The sequence below is a fragment of the Lepidochelys kempii genome, chromosome 6 (genome assembly GCF_965140265.1).
Source record: "Lepidochelys kempii isolate rLepKem1 chromosome 6, rLepKem1.hap2, whole genome shotgun sequence".
NCBI classification, from domain to species: Eukaryota; Metazoa; Chordata; order Testudines; family Cheloniidae; genus Lepidochelys; species Lepidochelys kempii.
The window spans coordinates 39,913,199-39,935,032 of NC_133261.1; the positions used below are offsets into that span (position 1 = coordinate 39,913,199).

Below are 21,834 nucleotides of genomic sequence, written 5' to 3' on the forward strand. Positions count from 1 at the left end.
CACTTACCCTTAATTATAATTAAGGGGGGGGAGTAGCTCAGTGGTTTGAGCATTGGCCTGCTAAACCTAGGGTTGTGAGTTCAATCCTTGAGGGGGCCATTTAGGGATCTGGAACAAAAATTGCGGATTAGTCCTGCTTTGAGCAGGGGGTTGGACTAGATGACTTCCTGATGTCTCTTCCAACCCTGATATTCTATAATAATTATTATTATTTATATGTATTGTGATAGTGTCCAGGGGTTGTAATCATTAAAATGGACCCCAGTCCTAGACATAACTATATAAACACATAACAAAAGATAATACCTGCCCCACAGAGCTTACAATCTAAGAAGACCAGGGATACCAGGTGGATACAACCGACAGAGGGAGCACATGGTAACAATGAATTGATAAGCATGGTAAGCAGTGGTCACAGCACACCGGATGACTAATCACAGAGCAGAGTTTTAAGGAGGGATTAGAAGGACAAGGAGGAGGGGCTTTGTGGATGCTTATGAGGAACTCCTTCCATGTGTGGGAGTGGCATGGGTGAAAGTGCATAGGTGCTCATCCATACTAGAATTTTAAAATACATATATTAGTGTTGGGTTAACCACTCAGAATAGAAGAATCTTACAGACACTGAATATCTAACATCCAACTGCACTTACCATACCCAAATCTCAAAGATAACTATATTTGGAAGCTGAAAAGATACCGTCAGTGTCATGAGCTCTCTCTCTTGCCACAGCAATTTATTACATCATTTAGAAAAGATTTCTACGTCGAGGTGCAATTGGTGACAGTATTGGTTTATCAAATGGCTGTACCATGAAAAATATCTGGCATTTAACACTAAAGTAGGCAGATAGTGAAGAGGGAAGTAATGCTATTAGATCATACAAGAGACCATTCCTGTTGTGTTCTGTGCTCCTGGAGTTATTCTGTCTTCTTTTAGGATTTATCTGTCCAGTAGGAAAACTGCTTAACAAAGCCAAATAGGCAAGTGCATTGTAATACTTCACCATTGTACGTCCAGCACCTAACAACCACTAAATTGTTTATCAGACACGATACCTCTGTGTGACAGATAGGTATTTACTACTTTCATACCTGCTAAACTTGAAGCACCAAGAGTTTAAGGTAAGAATATTCAGACATGCCCACTAGTTTTGTGTGCCCATCTTGAAACACCTATGGCCTGAATTTCAGAGATATTGAGTGTCTGCTGCTCCCACTGATCTCAGTAGAAGATGTGGGTACTTGGCACATTTGAAAATCATGTCCTAGGTGTCTCAAGTTCGGCATCCAAAACCTCTTTTGAAAATGCTAGCAGAGCTGGGAGTAGAAGTGAGGAAGTCACAGCTCCCATTTATTCCCCTCCTTTAAGTGGAAATCATCACTCTCCAGTTCTAATTTTTGTTTTGTTCTTAAAGAAAGAAGCTAGTGGAAGTATCTGCTACACAGCAGGGTGACAGAGATAAAGCCGTTAGGTAACAAAAACAAGTCATTATGAAACAAAATGTTCACAGTAGAAACTGGTTCATCTAAGATTTGTAATCTTTCTGTCTGCCTGTGTAGCAGCATGGTCATGTTTAATAGGTTATTTCCTTGAAAAGAGTTTTTTTATTCTCTGATACATGGCATGTTAGTAAATGGGTATTTAGTATTTCATGGAGAAGGTGATTCTCATCTATCCAGAATGCTGTAACATGGGGTTTCATGTCTTGTGCAGATAAATTAATTATTTTATTTTATAGTTTAATATGTTTTCCCCCTTTTCCTGAGGCCCTATGCTACTCCTGAGGAAATATGAGTTTGAGGATAGCACTGTATGTGGGGAATGTGTGTGCATGTGGAGGGGGTAACAAACAATCATGCCCTCTTCAAAACATGCCACTGGTCTGTGAACATTTAAAGAAGTCTTTTGAATACAAACTTCAGAGGCTGCTGAGTGCATTAGTTTGACCTGTTAAACTCAGACCTAAAAATAGAGATGACAGCAACCCCTTCTCCTCCATCCTAACAGTCAGAAATCAGACTAACTTGCCCGATAGATGTACAAAAAGCAAATCAAACTTGATTTCACGTTCATCTAAGGCTGATCTACTTAATTACATCTTCCATTAAACAACCCCGCTGCTGGTGCCTGTAAGACAATCCCTTCTGCTTCTCTCTGGCTGGAAAAAGCAGTGTGACAGAAGATATTCAGTTTTATGCTCAGAGGGACTAAGATTAGAAGAACCGTCATTTGAATATCAGCTTGCTCTCTGCTTAGAGGCAGTGCTCACCATAGATTTTTTTTGTGTGTGCTATTGAGGTGCTTTAAGCTACCATATGCATATTCAACCCTGTTAACCTAATGGACACTAAGCTATTAGAAAAGAATCATACAGTCTGGGATTGTACTGCACTCTGGAAGAAGAATTGAAGCTGCTGTGCTTCAGTGGAATTGTAAGCCTTCCGCCTTGTTTGAGAATAGCAAGTAGACACATTGATGATGTGATCTCAGGGTGGATAAAAATCAATTATTTTTTTTATTTAAATTGGATTTTTTTGGGGTAAAATGCTTTTTGAGGAAAAAACCTATCTAAAGATAGTTTTAATTAAGATATATTATAGTTCAAAAATATCTCGTCATGGAATAGGGAATATAAATTCTAATTCTAAAGTATGAGACAATATAGTCATGTAATGTTTAAGAAAAGTTTTGTAAACGAGTTCCAACAGTTCATGGATCAGGGACCCAATTTTATGGGATTCCAGGGGCTTCTGATAGATTATTTAGGTTAATCTTTCTATCTACCCAAATGGGACTGAATGCTCAGTCTAGAAGATACCATCAGAGATGCTTAGTTTTGCAGTTCTCGAACTGTGGTTTTGTGTCTCCACAGATAACATGCTTGTTAACAGCAAAAATGTTTTTAAATAAATAAATAATATACAGAGGTGACAAATAACAGACCTCAACCCTATTGTCCCTCTACAAATTTGTGTACATAGAGTCAATCCCTTACGTCTCTCTAAAAGTGCAAAGTTTCAAAAAGTTCAATGAATAGAAGATTGTTGGGGCGCAGAATAAATCTGGACAAGGAGAAGAAGTCTGGAGATAAATGTGAGAAGGGAGGGATGGGCAGTAATAACAAAAATGAAACTGTTTGAGCAGCATATTCTAGAAGTCTTGAGGTCTTTCTGAGTGTAGCCTTCATTGATTTGAGATCTACCATATCATTCTCTCACTAGAAGGGAAAACCTATAATGGCAGCAGGCCACAAAAGATACCCAGTTGGGGAATAAGAACCATTCAAGAAATATTTGTTTGGTAATAATGTTTTAAAGAAAGTCACACCAATGAACTGGTGGAAGTCACTTAAGCACTTGGATTCAGAGACTGTTGAAATGATTATCTCACTTTTAATAGCAGTAGCTTCTTCTGCTGGTGTAGAAAAAATATTTTCTTCCTTTGGAATAATTCATTCCAAATTGAGAAATCGTTTGGGACCTGAAAAAGCAGGAAAGCTTGTTTTTCTTTTCCAGATTATGAACAAACAGGAAAATGAAGGTGAAGATGATTGAGTTAGCTGAAGAAGCCAATATTTTAAGTTTCTCATGTTGACCTGGCTGACATAGTCAATTTAATTTTTTTTTAATATTTCATTTATTTATTTTACTTAAAAACAATTTTAACAAAAACAAACATGATTTTAAAAAACTTGCATGTTTAACTAAATTCAAAAATTCATATGCTTGTTTTGTTAAAATATTATATATTTGCTGTTGAAGGAAAAAAAATCCAGAATACATAATGTTGTTGTTTTAGTTAAATAAAACAATTTAAATGTCTGTCTGGTGATGTTCTCCTGCTAATACAGCACGGCAAAATACAGCAAGAAAATCCTCCAAATATTAATAATTAACCTGTTGAATTGGAGATAGTTCACCTCCCATGACTTTATAAATATCTGCTTCAATTACCTTTGGTATATGAAATAACCAAACAATCATTCATTTTCTGATATAGCTGTAAAACTAATCTGAAAAGTTTTCAGAATAAATCTCTTTAAAAATGTATAGTGTGTACCTTCTAAAAATGAAACCTGTATCTATCTCTGAGTTGTGAAGAATATGTATTAAGGTTATAGCAACCAACAAGAATGCAATTTTATGTAGAAATCCATGATTAAATCGAGTCTTCCTGACTAGTGATTTAAATCAATTTGATTTAAATGAAATCCACCCTGCGTGGTCTAATGGGTGAATCGAATGGCTTTGTTTGTGGTGAAGCTGATTTATTTAATCTATAATCTGCAATATTCACTTGAAATAGACCATTTTGCTAGGTATTCAGTAAAGTCTGATTTGATGCGCTATGTTATAGTAATGTATCAAATTGGATTAGAATATAATAAAATAGGGAAGAATGTAGATAATGGGACATGAAATACTTGGCTATATAATGTCATGAGATGCATCAGGAACAGAAGTAGATGCAGTTTTGCTCAGATGCAATACCAGAACTGTGGGTAACTTGGCAGGTTTGGTTGTATAATGCTTACTTCTGCTCTTTGCTGGATTCTTTGATGATTTACACCCTCCGAAAGTCCACTGATTGCATTTGACAAAAGGCATTTGGTCCCTTTTAAGTTTGATGTTTGAAAAACCGAGAAACTCAAAGTTCAACTGCTGCCAAGGTTGATGCAATTCCTGCTCACAACCATTAATAAACTCAGGTTTATTTGTAACTCAGCCCAGTTTTGCTTCAAAGATTCATGAACCTTGTCCTGTGATCAGGTTTGTGATGAAATCAGGTGAGTTTTGTACAGCAATGTTGAATTCCCAGTAGGATTTGAGATTTTGCTGCCAGTCCATCTGGCAGCTAGGAGACGCAGATAAAAAGAGTTAACTCGGATTTGCTGCAACTCAGTGCAACTTCTTGAATTATGCTGGGTTAGTTTGTCAATATTTAATGTGCTAAATCTAACCGTTTGAATTTTTGGAAATGTTAATTGGGAGAATCAAGTTTATAATTTATCCGAACCCCTTATCTGGAAACAAACACTAACTGAAACTGGATTATGTTTCCTGCTGAGCATCATTTACATTGAAAAGTCCCTGTTTATCAGAATGAATTCCATGTCCTTTGTTCTGTTTGGATCAATGTATTCTACTGTACTCTGAAATGCACTTTGACTAAAACTCTGAGGACTATAGAAGGGCCCATACCTCAACCCCCATGCAGAACATGTGGAACTTAAGAGTTTTAAAAATTTGAACTCAAACACAAAAAGAAATATTGGGAGGGGACGAGGGGGGCACACATCTCCTTCACATAATTTGTGCATGCTTGTGGGGGAAGCAGAAGCAAGAGAAGGACCTACAGGGGCTGGAATGGGTCTGGGAGCAGGTAGGAACCCCCAGGACCCTCCTTCCCAGCCTGGAGCTAGCTGCTGCCCTCCAACCTTCCTGGGCAAACTTAATTCCCTCTCCTATTCTTGCACTCCACCATTTGGATGGAGCTTCTGTTCCACCCCATTCGCCCTGCCAGGGTAGCCAATGCCTACTATGAACTTCACAGATAAGAGAGTTTAAAATAATGACAGTCAGTGTGAATGCCAACATTTTCAAAACAAAATCAAGAAAAAAATGAATTTAGTCCTTTTTGCTCTATGGCCAGTAACATGGCACATTAGCAGGTTATAGTCTAGAAAGATTAAAGTGCTGACTCAGGAAAGAATCCCTGTTTAGAACAGCATTTAGCACATGCTTAACTTTAACTATGTGCGTAAGTCCCACCAAAGTCAAAAGGAACTTTTAAGGGGTGCTGGAACAATTTGTATAGTGGGGGTACTGAAAGCCATTGAACCAAACAGTAAACCCCTATGTGATGGGAACAGTCAACCTGTGAAACTCGTTGCCAGAGGATGTTGTGAAGGCCAAGACTATAACATGGTTCAAAAAAGAACTAGATAAATTAATGGAGGATAGGTCCCTCAATGGCTATTAGCCAGGATGGGCAGGAATGATGTCCTTAGCTTCTGTTTGCCAGAAGCTGGGAATGAGTAACAGGGAATGGATCACTTGATGATTACCTGTTCTGTTCATTCCCTCTGGGGCACCTGGCATTGGCCACTGTCGGAAGACAGGATACTGGGCTAGATGGATCTTTGGTTTGACCCAGTATGACTGTTCTTATGTTCTTAAACCACTTCAAACCAGGGGATACAGCATAGTTCCAGCACCTATGACTTTAAGCACATGCTTAAATGCTTTTTAGGATTGGGGCCTAAATGACTTACACTCTTTTGCTGTTATTGACTTGCTGACACTAAAAGGTGGAATCTGCAAGACTACAGTTCCATAAAACAAATGCAACCAAAACCAAATAAAAACAAATAAAACCAATATTTATTGGCTTCTGGAAGCAGTAGTTTCACTTTGTGGGCTCTGAAATGCATAGGGCTCTTTTTTTCTACTGGAGAATGCTGAAGTCCCATTAACACTAATGGGAGGTTTGCCTGTGCCATGAGAGAAGTATAAAGCCCCTGGCCTCTGAAAGTACTGTCTGTTTTGTAGCTGGTGCCCTGAGAGTGTTTCTATGTAGGCCCACATACCAAAGGCTGTCAAGACAGCAGGAATATTAGTAGATTATAGTAAAGATGTTCCCCTGCTTCTTTATTTAAAAAGTTTTGTTCAGAAAATGCCCCTAGCAGGACAGCACTACACAGATGTAGTACCTGCGACCTGCCTCCTGAAATGTAAACTGAGACGGTCCTTGTATGGATTTGAGTTTTCAAATCCTGCGTGACATCTTCAAACTTTTCTCTCATTTTAGGCTGTGGCTACTAACTGCTGGTGCTAGGTTTGAACTCACATATTCCCCTTGGTTGTAGGTGCAAGGTCAGCTGACTTTGTCAGAATGAGCTTCTATGGGAGGTTGACGGAAGCCATGCAAAAGTCTTCAATTTCCAAACTGAGGCCGATAGCATCCTAGAATACATGTGGAAAATAATGCAAACCACAGAAAAGTAGAGAGAGAAAAGAAAAAATAACATTCCCTGGGGTAAGTGAGGGATAGAGAACAGATTTTTGTGGCTTTCCTCCCCTACAAACAAGATAATGATTAACCTTCAGCATAAAGGACATTTCTAATGCTGTCCAATAAAGGTAAAATGATTGTGGATTGTGGTCAAATGCTGAGAGAGAGATAATTTTCTCCATAAATCTACCGTGGAGAACTTTTATCGCCAGTTAAAAAAAGGTAGAGGTTATAAACTATTAAATTACTGTATAAAATCTCAAAATGAAAAGGTGTCATACTCACATTGGTGACATACTCAATATCCCTCCAAATATTACTTTCCCTGGGAAAGTCTGCCAAATCTAAAAAATTATCCACTATCACTTGGCCAATCAAGTCATGCCTGGAGAATCTGTCAAAGTCATACACAGAGAAGTGGAGTTTCCTTGTGGTCAGATCATTGTACGGAACGGGAAATAAAAAAACCTCATCAAACACTGGGTTTAGGGTCTTTCTATGCACTTTAGTCTGTTGTTTTGTTTTTCTATCTGGAAGCAAATAGATCTTCACGTAAGGGTCTGAAGTTCCAGAAAAGTCCTTTGCTGGCAGGTTGACAGCTTTGTGAATTTTCACTATCAACTGCTCTAAATCACAATCATATTTCAGAATGAAGTTGAGTTTCCCACAGGCCTTGCTGTTATTCCTCCGGCCATCATCGGTATCCACTGATCTTTGCTTATACAACTCTGGCTTAATGCGTCCAATCCCTGTCAGCTGCTCCTGTTTTTGAAGCTGCTGGATGTTGAAGTCAGGGTTCGAGAGATTGAGCTGTCTTCGGATTGAATTGTGCCTTAAGGGAAAAATGACAGAAACTAAACTGATTATATTGTTAGGTGTTGTGTGATTCTGGTTTGTATAAAAGACCTATTATTTACTTTCATTTGTCTTTCCTTAGCCATGATTTTGGGTTGTATGGTGCCACAGGGTTTGATTTTTACTTCTTTACACCTATAAAGCACAGTATCCCTTTTAATGAGTAGAAGGATACTTATATTAGCCAGATGTTACTATAGTTCTTCTTCATCATTGGATTCATGGTGTTTGCATAATTTTCAGTTTCTATACCTCGAGCTGGCAATAAGTACTCTCCAAAATTGGTTGAAACTCATAACATCCCCTGTTAGATAGAACTCACAAGAATGCTGCAAAATCACTGACTCCCAAGAAAAGCTTAGAAGTGTATACTATTCAGTCCAACTACATATGTAGTCCATAAAGGAAATGGACCAAATTCATGCCTGGTGCAAATCCACAGAGATCAGTGGACTTAAGTACACCAGGTATGAATTTGTCCCACTGACTGTAATAATTATAATAAATACTAATACTTAGCACTTGCTTTATAGGGGCTTTATAAATACTGAGACGAATCCCATGAAATATAAGGGTGTAACACCAATGTAACTGAGAGCAGAATTGGTCCCATAAACTAAGTAATGGCTTACTTTGAACTTGCAGATATCTTGTATACAGTGACGGGAGGAGATATTTCCCAACATCTGTATTTACTGATGGAACCTACTACTTGGTTCACAGACTGGTTATTCTAATTTAAATGATTTTGCTGCTTGTTCCTATCAAGCTGGTTTGCCTCTCAGAACTCCTAGCTGATGTGATAAGCGCTGTAATACTTAGAATGAAAGACTGCTTTAGTTTCATTGCTCCTAGGAGAGAAAGTTACTTTTAGTTTCAGTCCAGTGAGATTTATTATCTAGACTTGGTTATTGTGATTGAAATTTCCACTCTACAAGAAGATTGCAGAAATCAAATTTGTAGTTCTTGTATGGGAGTGGGATGTGAAAGCTGGATTAGGTAAAACCTTAATCCTATACAAGTTGGATTTTACGTTTCCCCCCAATTAATATACAGCAATCATGCAACATATTGTAGAAACAAAATGAAGTGAACATGAAAAGTAAAACCTGGGAAAATCTTAGCATAGGATTCATTAAAAACTATGTTGAATATAATCAGCATTATTTTCTCTGCTGTTATCATTTCCTGAATGTGTGTGCATTAAAACAAAAGCATTGTCTCTTATAATCCATCTAATTTTTTCCCCTTACTGCACAATAAAAGCATAATTATGTTGTTGTGCATTAGTAATTTTCATGACAATATATTATACCACAAATAAGGAGTTATACAACTTAACCCCTAGCATTCTCTACAGATTGTCAAGATGCTGTAATAGAGACAGATAAGGGTTGTTGCTGGTGTGGGGGTTAATGTATTATCTACATTGTATAGGTGAGGAAAGTAAGGCATGGAGACTTGATGAAGGTCACACAGCAAGGGCCGTAACTGACCAAAGACTAGAATCTTGGTTCTCAGTTCTGTGCTTGCTAGACTGCATTGCCTCACATACAATATCTTATACAGCTTGCATATCTGGGAGCCCCCCCCCCAAAAAAGGTAGTAGGGGATCAAATTGCATGGAAGGATCAAATGAGTATCGTTCTTTTCTTGTACCCCACGCAGGGTTTATTTCCAAAATTGACTTAAGTGTGACAATGTTTCACCAATGGCAAAAAAAAAAAAAAAAAAAATTTAGTGATGATGATGATAGTAACATTAATCTCTCAATTTCCTCTTTTTACCTTTCCCTGGAGGATGTTGCCTCCTGCCCCTCCCCAGCCCTAAACTGTCTTTTATCGAGCACCAACAAGAGGCACTGATTTAGTTGGGTAAATTTCACTGCCTTCCTTTTTTGTGTGTTCCTGATATTTTCCCTTCTACCCATCCACTCCATTATTTGTCACTGATTTACCCCTCTCTCACTCCCTTTTGCTGTTCTTTTGCTCCTGCTTTATAACACTCCTCCATTTTACTGCTGTCCGAGAGATACTTTGGGATTAGACACTCCGCAGTGCTATAGCCATGTGCTTCCCTGCCATACTCCCTGTGCAATACTGTTGACTTCTGTGGCATTGTATGGCCTGTTAACCAGTACAGAGGTGGCCTTCTGATAGTGAATGTGAGGCCCTTTTCAGATCCAACATTTAATGCTAGTGGTATTGCTAGTGAACCACAGAACATGGGGCAAACTACTTTTACAGGGATTTGAAAACAGAACATTAGCTCCGTACCACAGCTTTCGACTACAATGCCAGTCTGAAATCAACCTTGCATGTGGCTGTGTGTGTGCAACATGGTGTCCAGCATCGACAGTTATGGCAATGCCCTCTCCACCAACTCCTAGAAAAGACTCTCAAGGAGCCTCCCTTACACTGATCGTACAGCCAGTGGAAAAAGATTAACAAAGTGTGTCCATGTACCTGGAGCCTTTGCTCTGTAGTATGTGTGGTGTTTGTTGGGCCTTCTGTTCATCTAGGCCTGGGGTGGCCAACCTGTGGCTCCGGAGCCGCCTGCGGCTCTTCAGAAGTTAATATGCGGCTTCTTGAAAAGGCACCGACTCTAGGTTTGGAGCTACAGGCGCTCACTCTTGCACGCCACAAAATAGCTGATTGGGAGGTGCGGGGAGGGAGGGGGAAGGTGCTGATTGGCAGGGCTGCCGGTGGGTGGGAGGCACTGGGAGTCAGGGGGAGGGTGAGCTGATGTGGCGCTGCTGAGGTATTACTGTGGCTCTTTGGCAATGTACAGTGGTAAATTCTGGCTCCTTCTCAGATTCAGGCTGGCCACACCTGATCTAGGCCAAGCCTTCTCACACCTAAACCTGGGTCTGTCAGCAATTATTCAGCTTTAACAGCTGTTACAGCACCTTATCTTAAAGCTTTTGCCAAACCCACTCCAGTCAAATGGCCAGACGAGTTATTGAGGAGCAATGGAGAGAGTGCTGTACCTTCTCCAGATCCAGTACATCTGCATTAGCTCAGAAATCCACTAATTGGCTGTTCACGTGCTGATCCTTTTCTGGCTGCATGCAGCCTAATCCTTTTATCACCTGCCCCTAAGCACTCTCACATTCTCCCCTTCTCCCTTTCCTGTTCCCTTATATGCTGGCACTCTGGTTCCTTTGCCATCATCTAATCTTGCTCATTCAGTTTCCCCCCACAGTCAAGGCTGTAGCTAAAACTTATCACCTTTAATTCTATTTCTAACTTTCAAAAGTGTTTCATTAGCCTGCCCTATTTTTCTCTTTTGATGGTTGTTGAAATCTTTGCGGAGCCCTCGGCATTGATGGTAAGTCCAAATGAATGTGATTTACAAGATCCAGTGTAGGCTGTTCTTTTGTTCTACGGGGCATTAACCTTCCTGGCTATTTCCCCAGCTTATAAGGGGAAGACACAGATGATGCTGTAGTTGTTCATGTTGGAAAACATGGATCGCCACTGTGGCTACTATGGAAGCACCTTCCTAATTTTAAAGCCATCCATCATCCAGTACACCCCAACATACAACTGATTTTCTATGATCATTAAAGTAAAAGAATGAGGCAGGTACAATATACATCTGCAGTCAGGCTCTGTGTTAACTAATAAAGTGTAACTCTCTTGGTCTCATCTCCATTCATAATGATTATCATTAGAAAGAAATTACAGCTACTGACCGAGCAGAAGAGGTTGGTTCTGTGATTTGGCGATGCATTCGGACATTGTGCACACAATTCTCCTTGGTCCCTGCCTGAGCATCTAATGGAATATCAGGGGAAGTGTGACTAATCTTCAGGGAGGACTCCGGGTAGGAAGTGGGCTGCCCCAGGTAATCCTCACTGTATTCATGGTCATTGGTCTCTGTGTCTGTATAGTTCAGCGATCCCTGCTTGTTGTCTTTGCTCCCAGAGGGCAGGCCACGTTCTCGCCAAGGGATCCAGCAAAGCTTCCAGGACACAAACAGAGACACACCAAAGAGAGCAAGTCCACAGGCTGTGACAACTAAGGACAGCAAGCTTACTGAGATATCTGCAAAGAAGAAAAATACAGAGACATGTCACATTTTTCCTCCTGTTCGGATATGGCTCTCTGCAGCTCCAAAGGGGCACACATTATGGAACTAATCGTTCATTACATAATGCTTTTCTACTGGATTGCAAAAATGAAGCACTGGTAGCTGCAGCATTCAGGTCACAGAAACAGAACAAAATGTGTTTCCTCCATTTCCCCCAGAAAAATTAACTTTCATTAATGTCTTGCTGTGAATAAAATATTAAAGAATTATAGTTTTGAAATGTATTATTAATATTGGACACAGGCTCTGTGACTTCTGGCCTTCACTAATGCTACAAGAGAGCATTAAACACCATTTAAAGTGATTTTCATCAGCCTCAACCACTCTCCATTCTATCCTGGTGGTAAATGCCATACGTGGGAAAACTTCTCTGTCTCACTCACAGAAGCGGGTCCAATACAAGATATTACCTCATCCACCTTGTCTCTCTAATATCCTGGGACCGGTACAGCTACAACAACGTTGCATACTTGGGAACATACATTGCTGTGGTCTTCCTGGCATAGACATAAGGGAAATGTACAATATTTAGACTTTTCAAAGGATGTCTTCCATTTTATCTACAGAGAGAGATTTTTTTTTAGAGAAATATCACTTAGAAGAGTAAAATGAAAAAAAAATCCTCTATTGCCTTTCAAAATGTTTTTATGTGTCAGTTGCCCCTACGGCAGGTGTTGAGCTTCATGTGCCCTCTTTGCCCTGGGAAGAGGTTCAGCAGCCCTCGTATGGGTTCATCATGAGGTAGTGTAGAGGTTGTGTTTGTGTTCTTTTCCTGCGTAAAGTTGGGGAGGGGGCATGGCTGGTGGAATGAGGAATCAAACTAGAGAAGGAAGAGGCGTGTTCAGTCATCTGTTCATCTTCCTGCCAGTGCAGGATTGTTCGCTACAATACACTTTCTGTTGCCTTGTTCAGTTCAGTTTCAAATGCCTCCTTCATTGGGGCTTTCACCACTTGCCTTGTGGAGAATATTCCACAGTTTAATGTATATAATACCTGTCAAGATATTTTCCCCAAAACTCACCAGAAATGTTTAGTATTTTAATTCTATTCCTTTTAATTCTAGCCTCTTTCTCTACTTTGTGCGTGTGCACTCTTCACATATGTTTACATGGTAATCTTGTGTCTCCCCCCAGTCATCATTTAACTATGGTACAACTACGTGTACAAGGTCAAGTGTCTTAATTTTTGTGCTCTTCTCTGAAACCCTTGCAGTTGGTCTATATCCTTCTGGTCCTCAGGGGATGTGGAGGTGGACTCTTTGCAAATCTTTCACAGATCTTAGCATTATCCTGTCCTATAGGTACTATTTGGAGGTTGGGTTTTTGTTTTTTAAATTGTACTTTGGGAAAATGACTGACTGAAACAGCTGTTTTGATGGTGATGGCATTTTCTAAATGAGTTTCATTAAGGGTTACACAATATACCGTGCCCTAAGCACAATTAACAGGGACTCCATTTCATTGCATCAAACTGCAACATAGCCTTATCACTGCAATTTTCCAGACTGTGTAAAAGCACTATATGTCACTGTAATCTCACCTCTCCAGTTTACTGTTAGAGTAAAGTTTGAAACAGCTGCACAAGATTTAGTCATACAGCTCCCAATACGAGTCACTTATGTAACTGTGTGTGACAATTCAGGTGAAACAAACCTCAGCCAACTCTAAAAGAGAATACTCTTCTCTTCCAAGGAGAACGCTAGAAGATACAGCCACTCCCAAAGGCTGGGCAGGTTAAATCTCTGCTGTTGCTGCAAAAGCCAGTCTCAGTCAGCCCTGGTCTATACTACAAACTTATGTCAGTATAACGAGCTCACTTAGGAAAATCCACACCCCCGAGTGATGCAGCTATACTGACCTAACCCGCAGCGTAGACAGGACTACGTTAACAGGCATTCTCCTGTCCACATAGCAACCATCTCTTGGGGAGGTGGAGTACCCACACTGCTGGGAGCAGTTCTGAACAACTCTGGTGATGACTTTGGGTAGAGCACAGTCAGCTAGAGAACCGAAATCAAGAGAAGTAAGTTATAGCAGTAATAACACTTTGCGCTTATTTAATACTTTTCATCTGAAGATCTTGAAGTGTTTTACAAGCACTTAATAAAAAAGCATCACAAGACGCCCGAGAGTAGATGGGTAATACATTTATACTCATATGACCTGAGGAATACACAAGTTAAGTGACTTGCCAAGGTGAGTCAGTGGAGAAACAGAACCTAGGAGTCCTGAGTTCCAGTTCCCTGCTCTGATCGTTAGGTTACACTCTCTACCAAATGTTCTGGCATCTTGAATTTAGTAGACATTGTCTGATACTGATGCATATTCTCTCTTTCTAAACAACTGTGGGTTTCTTCCTTGAGCCAAATCAGCTGGCTATTGACAAACCCAAGATGGGTCCCTGCATATGCTAGTTTCAAACTGCTGCCATGTGTTCAGGAAAAGCCCATCTTATACCAGGTGTTTCCCCAGCTATTTATTATTCAATGTGCGTTGGGAGGAGAATCCGTCAGAAAGCGAAAGCGCACAGCAGAATGAGGAGGTGTGAAAATCGCTTCCACTATCCTCCTTTTATATTCTACCTGCTCTCACTCATTCCTTATAATTTTGTTTTGTAGGGTTTTTTGGGGGTATGAAGATAGTTTCACACTTCCGTGAAGTTGCAGTGGGGCTAAATACTATGGCCAAGGCATTGAGTGACCCTAGACAGGAATTTGCAGGTAATCAATGCAGGTACTTAACAGTTGAGTAGCATATTTTCAAGTACGAGGCGGATCCAGTTCCTTTGGACAACTAGGGGTACTATAACCCCTGTGGTACTGTGAGCAGCTTCAGGGACTGTAGCCCCAAGTAATGAGTATTTCAGCTGCATCTTCCTTCTGATTGTAAGAGAGCGAGGCTCCCATGGAGGTGTTCTCATATTACTTACTATTTTGTACTGATTTTTCTCTAGTAACTTTTCCTCCATTTCTCCAGCTGTTCCTCCATTTTCCTGAGCCTATTTAGCGATATTCCCATGTGCTTTTGTTCTTCAGCCTGATATCAGTGGCTCACTCTGCTTTTTGATGAGAGCAGAAAGCATCCTCATTGTGTGTATTTGCAAAGATTACAGCCATGTAGTGCGAGCGAGTACCAGAATTGTGGTGACACTCAGGACCTCAGAGGCTAGTCTTTTCAGTTAGCTCAGCTTTCACAGGAATTACGGCAACATGTGTGTGACACTACTATTGGAGATAGGCCCAAACTGCAACTGCAAAACGGAGCTCTTCCAAGCATGGTAAACTGGGTTGTGGATTTACATACAAGCCTGAATTTGGTATTCGTGTGGAAGAGCACTGGATTGGATTGTAATTCACAAGGAACAATCCCTCTACCAGCTCATCAGCATGCAAAGATAGTGTGCATATTGCACCGTTCCTTTGGATAGTGGAGCCTGGTGCCTATTAGCTAGGGTCCTGCCTCCTTTGCACCCCCTTTGGGGTGATCTGCGCTCTTGGAGCTCGAGAATGGAGAAATCTCCTGAATGGATTGCTATTGTGCCTGAGTAGTAGAAATGGCAATGATAGGGGAAAAGACTTCTTTCACCCTTCCCTCTCCTGGTGCAACCATGCTTGAGCCAAGGATTCTGTGCTATACAGGAGGTCAGCCTAGATGATCACAATGGCTCCTTCTGGCTTTATAGTCTACACTGCAGAACAACATAGCCTGTAGCCCATTTCATCCTTTGTAGTCAGACAGGTTATTAACATCTTTATTTTCCTACCTTCTCTTTCTGAAAAAGATTTCAAACTAGACACAGCTTTTTAAAGCTGGATCTATTTGTTTGCAGTCTCGGCATGTGCCTAATAATTTTGCATGCAGCGTTTCCTGGAGTCAGTAACAGTAGGGAGCTAGAACTGTGCTATTTCTTCAGCAGGATTCTTCTGCATTTTAGTCTCATGTTTCTTTATTCCTGCTGATTGAAATCTTCTGTAAATCACCATTATTTTATTTTTTGGATCTAAGTTTTGGAACTTTAGTTAATTTATTCTAATTTTCCAATAGGACAATATTTTGACATAAGAGGATATAAGGGCCAGCTCCTGGCCCTGCTTTACATAGAAATAAGCCACACATTAATCCCTTTCTCACCACAGATACAATACTGTGCTAGGTTAATCAGGCCCAGTACAGCAGTGGAAGCAGAGAGGTTTCATGCTCACTCTCTGGTGAGGACCAGCAGATCTCCTCCACAGCATGTGAGCTCCTCATATCCAAGCAGCCATCCACAGAACTCTGTCCCCTTTCTCCCTACACTGGGCACACAGGGGTTAGTGTGAGCTGTGGAAAGGGGGTGGAGGCAGAAGGCAAATGAAATTACACCTCCAGACAATCCACACCCTCATAAAACACAGAAAAGGGACCTCTAGAGAGGGCCTGGGAGAGTGTTGGTAAGGATTTTTCTGTCTGCCCAGCTCTCAGTTGCCATTGGGTTTGTTAGCCCGAGATACCACTGCATTCACAGATGCAGTTCATCACTGTCTGCTGGGAGGTCCCTGTCTTAAGTCCAAAAGTTCATTTACTCTCCTTGCCTGATTAAGAGATAGAATTGAGGTGTGCACATCCTCAGTCCTTTCCTGACCTCACAGTCAGCTTGGGCCTGGGGAGGGCAGAGTCACTATGATTTATGGTCCTTGAGAATCTGATTAGTTCTCCATGGCTGCAGATAGTACTGGGATTTCACCGTAAACAATCTTTTGTAATACATAATGTTAAGGGACTTAGCTGTCCTTGGATCAGGAAGTTACAATAATAAAATTCAGGAACCACCTATATGCATTTCTTGTTTGATTTAAAACATATTCCAATCTAAATGAATTCTCAGATTCCTGTCATACATACACACGCAAACTGGCCTCTCTAAGGGATTTTCATGCATATTCCTCAAGGGACCGGTCGTTCCCCCACTGAAATCAATGACAAACTTCTGGCTGATTGTCGTAAAACTACCCCAGGCTTTCCGGAATACCACATTCAGTTCTGGACACCTGAACACTAAACAGAGACACACACACAGGAGGTAATTTAAGGGAAACTAAAATGAACAGATGCTTAAGGGTACTGTGTTTATTGTCTTACGAAAAAAGATTAAATGAGCCAGAGATGACAATTGGAAGAGCTAAGCAATGACTATGGATCTTATGGGGAAGGAGACTGGATAATAATCTGATAATATGTAAAGGGTGTAAACACCAAGGGCAGCATTCTGATTCAAATTATGTTTGTATGAAAAACAGGTCTCCTCAGACCTTGGGTCCAAGAGCATATTAATAAACAGGTCTTAGAATCATGGAATATCAGAGTTGGAAGGGACCTCAGGAGGTCCTCTAGTCCAACCCCCTGCTCAAAGCAAGACCAATCCCCAATTTTTGCCCCAGATCCCTAAATGGCTCCCTCAAGGCTTGAACTTACAACCCTGGCTTTAGCAAGCTAATGCTCAAACCACTGAGCTGTCTCCCCCCACAGTGTATTCCTTCCTGGAGCAAGTTGGTGGGAAATAACCCCTGTACTCATTGGCCAGGTTACCTGTGCCAGAGCATGGGCTGGACTGGGATGGGTATAGGCCAACAATAAATTATTACCCGCTGGGAGTGAGGAGCAAGCAGGGTAGGATTTGCCTCTACACAACCCCTGGCAACTCCTTTGAATGTAGCTCCAAGAAGAGAAAGGAACTGGTAATGGTGGGACAATGGGGTATGTAAATAGGAGATCGGGGTAATGGGAATACAGGTAAATTTGATAAAAATTGAGGCAGCAAATGAGAAAATACCACCTTCAAGTGATATGTTAAAAATGGGTGCTTTACTGATTGGGACATTTAAAACCAGACTGAACAATGCATTAGTGATGGACTCTAGGAGACACCCTGCACCCCAGACAGGTGACCTGGAGGAACTAACAGGGTTTTTTCCAGCTCTATTTTTTATTATTCTCTGACAAGATCAGCAGATCTGCTTCGCTCAGACCCCCTATGTTGCTCTCTCCCAGCCTGATGACCTTGCTTTTTGCAAAAATCCTCATTTATTCATTGGCTTTTAGGAGGCTTCAGCTGAGTGAGGTCATCTGCTCATTTTAGGGATCAGGAATATTTTTATCTACAAGTTTTTTTTTTAAATGTGGGGAAAACCTTTGGAAACTGAGTGAAAATGGAAACCTTTGAGACTTTTTCTTGTTAAGGTACAGCAGAGTGTTGCTGTCCTTGGGGGTTCAAGCGTGAATTTATAGCAGAAAGCTATTTTTTCCTTCGTGCATTATGAGAGAGGAGAAGTAGTATGCTGAAGGCTTCTGTAGACTGCTTCTGGAAGGTAATTTTGAAGATCTGGCCTTTGTATTTCATTTTCTCCTTTCCAAAGGGAGAAATGCTAAACAGATGTGAAAGGAGAGAGACTAAAAGACGCAAATAGATAAGATGGGGAAAAAGTCTGAAGAAGTGAGACATCTTAAAACTGTCAAAACCAAAGAATCTATTAGAACAAAACTGAACATTCAAGCCTCTGTGCTGCTCTTTTATGCTTCTGAACAGTAGTTGGCCTTTGTAAACCCATGATGCTGTCAGCCTCAGGCCTTCCCTAAATTTGGCAACTCAAAATGTAGAGAAGAACCTCAGCTTGCTTGCTTCCTTTTAGTAAAAGTAAGTTTCAAGCCCTTCCCATTGCCAAAATACACTTGAAAATGTAACCCGATCAGTAGAGTTGAAAGCGGTCAATGATTTTTCGTAAAGATTTTAGATTATTCACAGTTTGTAAAGGGCTACCTAGAACTCCTAAAGTCACAAATCCTTCTGGCAGGAGGAAGGCTAGTGGCTCCAAGAGAATACTAGCTTAGCTGGGGATTTCTTCTTTGTAATAGTTCTCTAAATTTTTGCAGCTGAAAACAGAACCCAGCACAAACAACTAGGCTCCTATTCTCTTGGAACAGGAATTAAGGGGAGTGGAGTGGGGGAAAAGAGAATTCAAATTTCTCCCCCCCACTGCTCCAGTCTCTCTCACACACACGTTACATAAATCATTCCTGTCAGGATGATGATAGCGCCGACAATGTGCTAGGTGTGTCCAAACTTACAGAAAGACAAAGCCTCCGCCCTGAAGAACTCACAACTTAAGAAAGTAAAACTCAAACAAAACAATGGGGAACGATGGGGAAGATGTCAGCTGTCCCCAATGGGCCCTTGATCTAGTCATTGATTGGCTAATATTTGGTTGGCACCTCTGTAGAAGTGGGTCTTGAGGAGAGGGCTCACTTATGAATTAGTTCAGGGCAGGTATTCCATGCATAAGGGAAGAAAGGGTGGAGACAGTTGTGGGAAAACAGTCATAGAGTGCCTGATGCAGGCATCATTGGTTTACATTTTCATGTCTTTTTTTCACAAAGGGTAGACATTTTTTAAAAGTGAAAGGCGAGAGTCCGCCTGACAGGGTCTTTTGGCCTGTGGTGCTAAATGTGGGCTCATATGACCCTCCCCCCCTACAAGCCCCTCCTGCCTGGAGTATGCAGGTGTTGGATCTCCAGGGTCTGTGGGGAGAAGAGGCTGTGTAGGCACAGCTCGAATCCAGCCATAGAAATGTTGTCCTATATAAGCAGATCACGTGGGACATGGAGGAGGGACCAGCAGCAGTGCCACATAAAAGCCAAGGAGCTGTGGCAGGTGTTCCAAAAGGCAAGGGAGGCTAACGATTGCTCTGGTGCAAAGCTGCAGACATGCCACTTTTACAAAGAACTGCATGCCATCCTCGGATGAGACCCCACCACCACCCCTTCCAAGAGCCCCGTGGATACTTCGGAGGAGTCTGAGTTGGAGGCCCCCCACCCTGAAGCATGAGGGGGAAGTGTTGGACAAGAAAGAGGAGCAGGAGCATGGGGGACAGGCAACGTGTCATGGGATCCAGGTGCACAGGAAGCCAGGACATGTTTTTTACTCCAGCGCAGTCCAGCCAGTCTGTACAGGCCAGCACGGGTGAGCCTTATGCAGGGGTAGGAACCTCCAGTAAGTATGCTGTTTGCTTTGAAATTACAGGGATGGAATCCCCAAAGTAGCAGAACATATCTGTTGATTTGCTCCTTTTTACTTATGCTAAAAGAGGCAGTGAAACAACCAGTAGAGGTGGAGTTCCTGTCTGCTTCCCATCCCACTCTAGAATTAGGCAGAGGGGGCCCCCGCAGAACACTGTTTATGTGCACTGGGATGTCTGGTGAATCCTGGTGCTGGTCCCTCCTCCATGCCCCGAGTAAGGGGTGGGTGGTTCCTGGCCAGTTGGCCACTGCGCAGCAGAGTTCACAATGGCGACCAGAGCGATCAGGGTGGTGCATTGTGGGGGACACCTCCAGGGGGCTGCGAACAGTCAATGCAAGTAACACACCATCTACACTGACACTGTGTTGACGTAACTACATCGACCTTGACTCTATGCCGGTTGTGGAGGTTGTGTTATTAAGTCAGGGTAACTGGGCAGTTATGTCCGTGGGAGTGAAATTGAAGTGTAGATGCATACACATCTACATCGACGTAAGCTGCCTGCATTGACTTACCTGTGTAGTGTAGACCAGGCCTCAATAAGGTTGCTATAATTTTGTACCTAAAATATTTAGATTTGTTTAGATTAGCTTTTAGATTATTAAAATAGTAAGTGATTCAGTCAGCCCACTGTACTGGGTTTACCTGGTACACCTATTTTCTCATCTTCATCTTAACAGTTTTATCCTTCAGACAGACTTTGGTGGATGGTATAGGCTGCATTTAGGCCATGATTCAGCAAAGCACTTAAGCATATACTGATTTAAATGGGACATAAGCACATCTTTAGAGTTAAATGTGTGCTTAAATATTTTACTGAAGAAGGATGGACTGAAGCAGTGCTGTGCTGAATTGGGGCCAAAATCTGGGTAATGTTTTGCCATGCTATATGAATACTTTTTTTATATACAGTCAGAAATTCAAAGCTGCCATTGTGGTTTTTGCTATTTATTATAAGGACTATTTTGTATATAATGTATTCCTTACCTGTGTTACAATTACTGTAAATTATTAAAACTGAAAGAATTTTAAAAATCTTTATTTTTCATTAGTATGGCTGTTTGCTATCTATAACTCCCTTGGCTTGAAAAATGAAACTAGATAATTCAGTTTCAGTTTTGCTTATAATCACATTTTAATCAATTTTACTTTCCAGTGCTCATCCCTAGCACATTATACCATGACATTCTTTTAGGCATCAGAACCATCTGAAGGATTCATGAAAGGAAATAGAAAAAAGTTTAAAACAAGCAGAACACACATTTTAATCAATAAAATACAGACAACTAAACAAAATATGCTGTAAGTGGTAGGAGTTTAACAAATATGGATTTCTTTTCCATGATGTAGCACTGTATGGTCAGTCATTAAAAGGAATCCTTAAAAAGAACCAACAGTAATTACTATCTTTTGCAATTTTCATATGAAGTTTACAACGTAATATTCAAATTTTTTCATTAAAAGGAGGGTGAAGCTAGATCATGGCAAGCTTGGGATTTTTTCTGTGATAGGACACTCCCTCATCCAGTTGATAGATAGGCTAACGAGGATTCCTGCTCAGCCAATGCCAATTAAGCACACCTGCAGAACATGCTCCACCTGGAGAAGAGGAGCTTAAAAGGGTGAAACTTGCAACAGAGAAGGGGGGAAGTTTGCCCAGGAGGGCAGGCTGCCAGGGACTGCTAGTGATATCCAGTAGCAAGGGAAGCCCAGCCTGAGGCAGTGGTTGGTGTTTCCTTCTCTTCCCCCGACTCATTTGGGGACAGACTAACACTACAAGTCTGATATGGGCGAGGGGCCCTGGAAGGCTGATCTCA

At 41.2% G+C, this 21,834-nt stretch overlaps 1 protein-coding gene across 4 annotated transcripts in view; it reads right to left on the bottom strand.

Annotated features, from left to right (window-relative positions):
• SYT9 (synaptotagmin 9) overlaps nt 1-21,834 on the bottom strand; it is a 109,547-nt gene that overhangs the window by 47,100 nt on the left and 40,613 nt on the right. For all 4 annotated transcript variants that reach the window (XM_073347692.1, XM_073347693.1, XM_073347691.1 and 1 more), the window contains exons 2-3: nt 11,571-11,922; nt 7,304-7,850 (exon numbers count right to left, since the gene is read on the bottom strand). In XM_073347692.1, the coding sequence (XP_073203793.1) occupies nt 7,304-7,850; nt 11,571-11,922 (899 nt within the window). The remainder of the gene's footprint in view (nt 1-7,303; nt 7,851-11,570; nt 11,923-21,834) is intronic.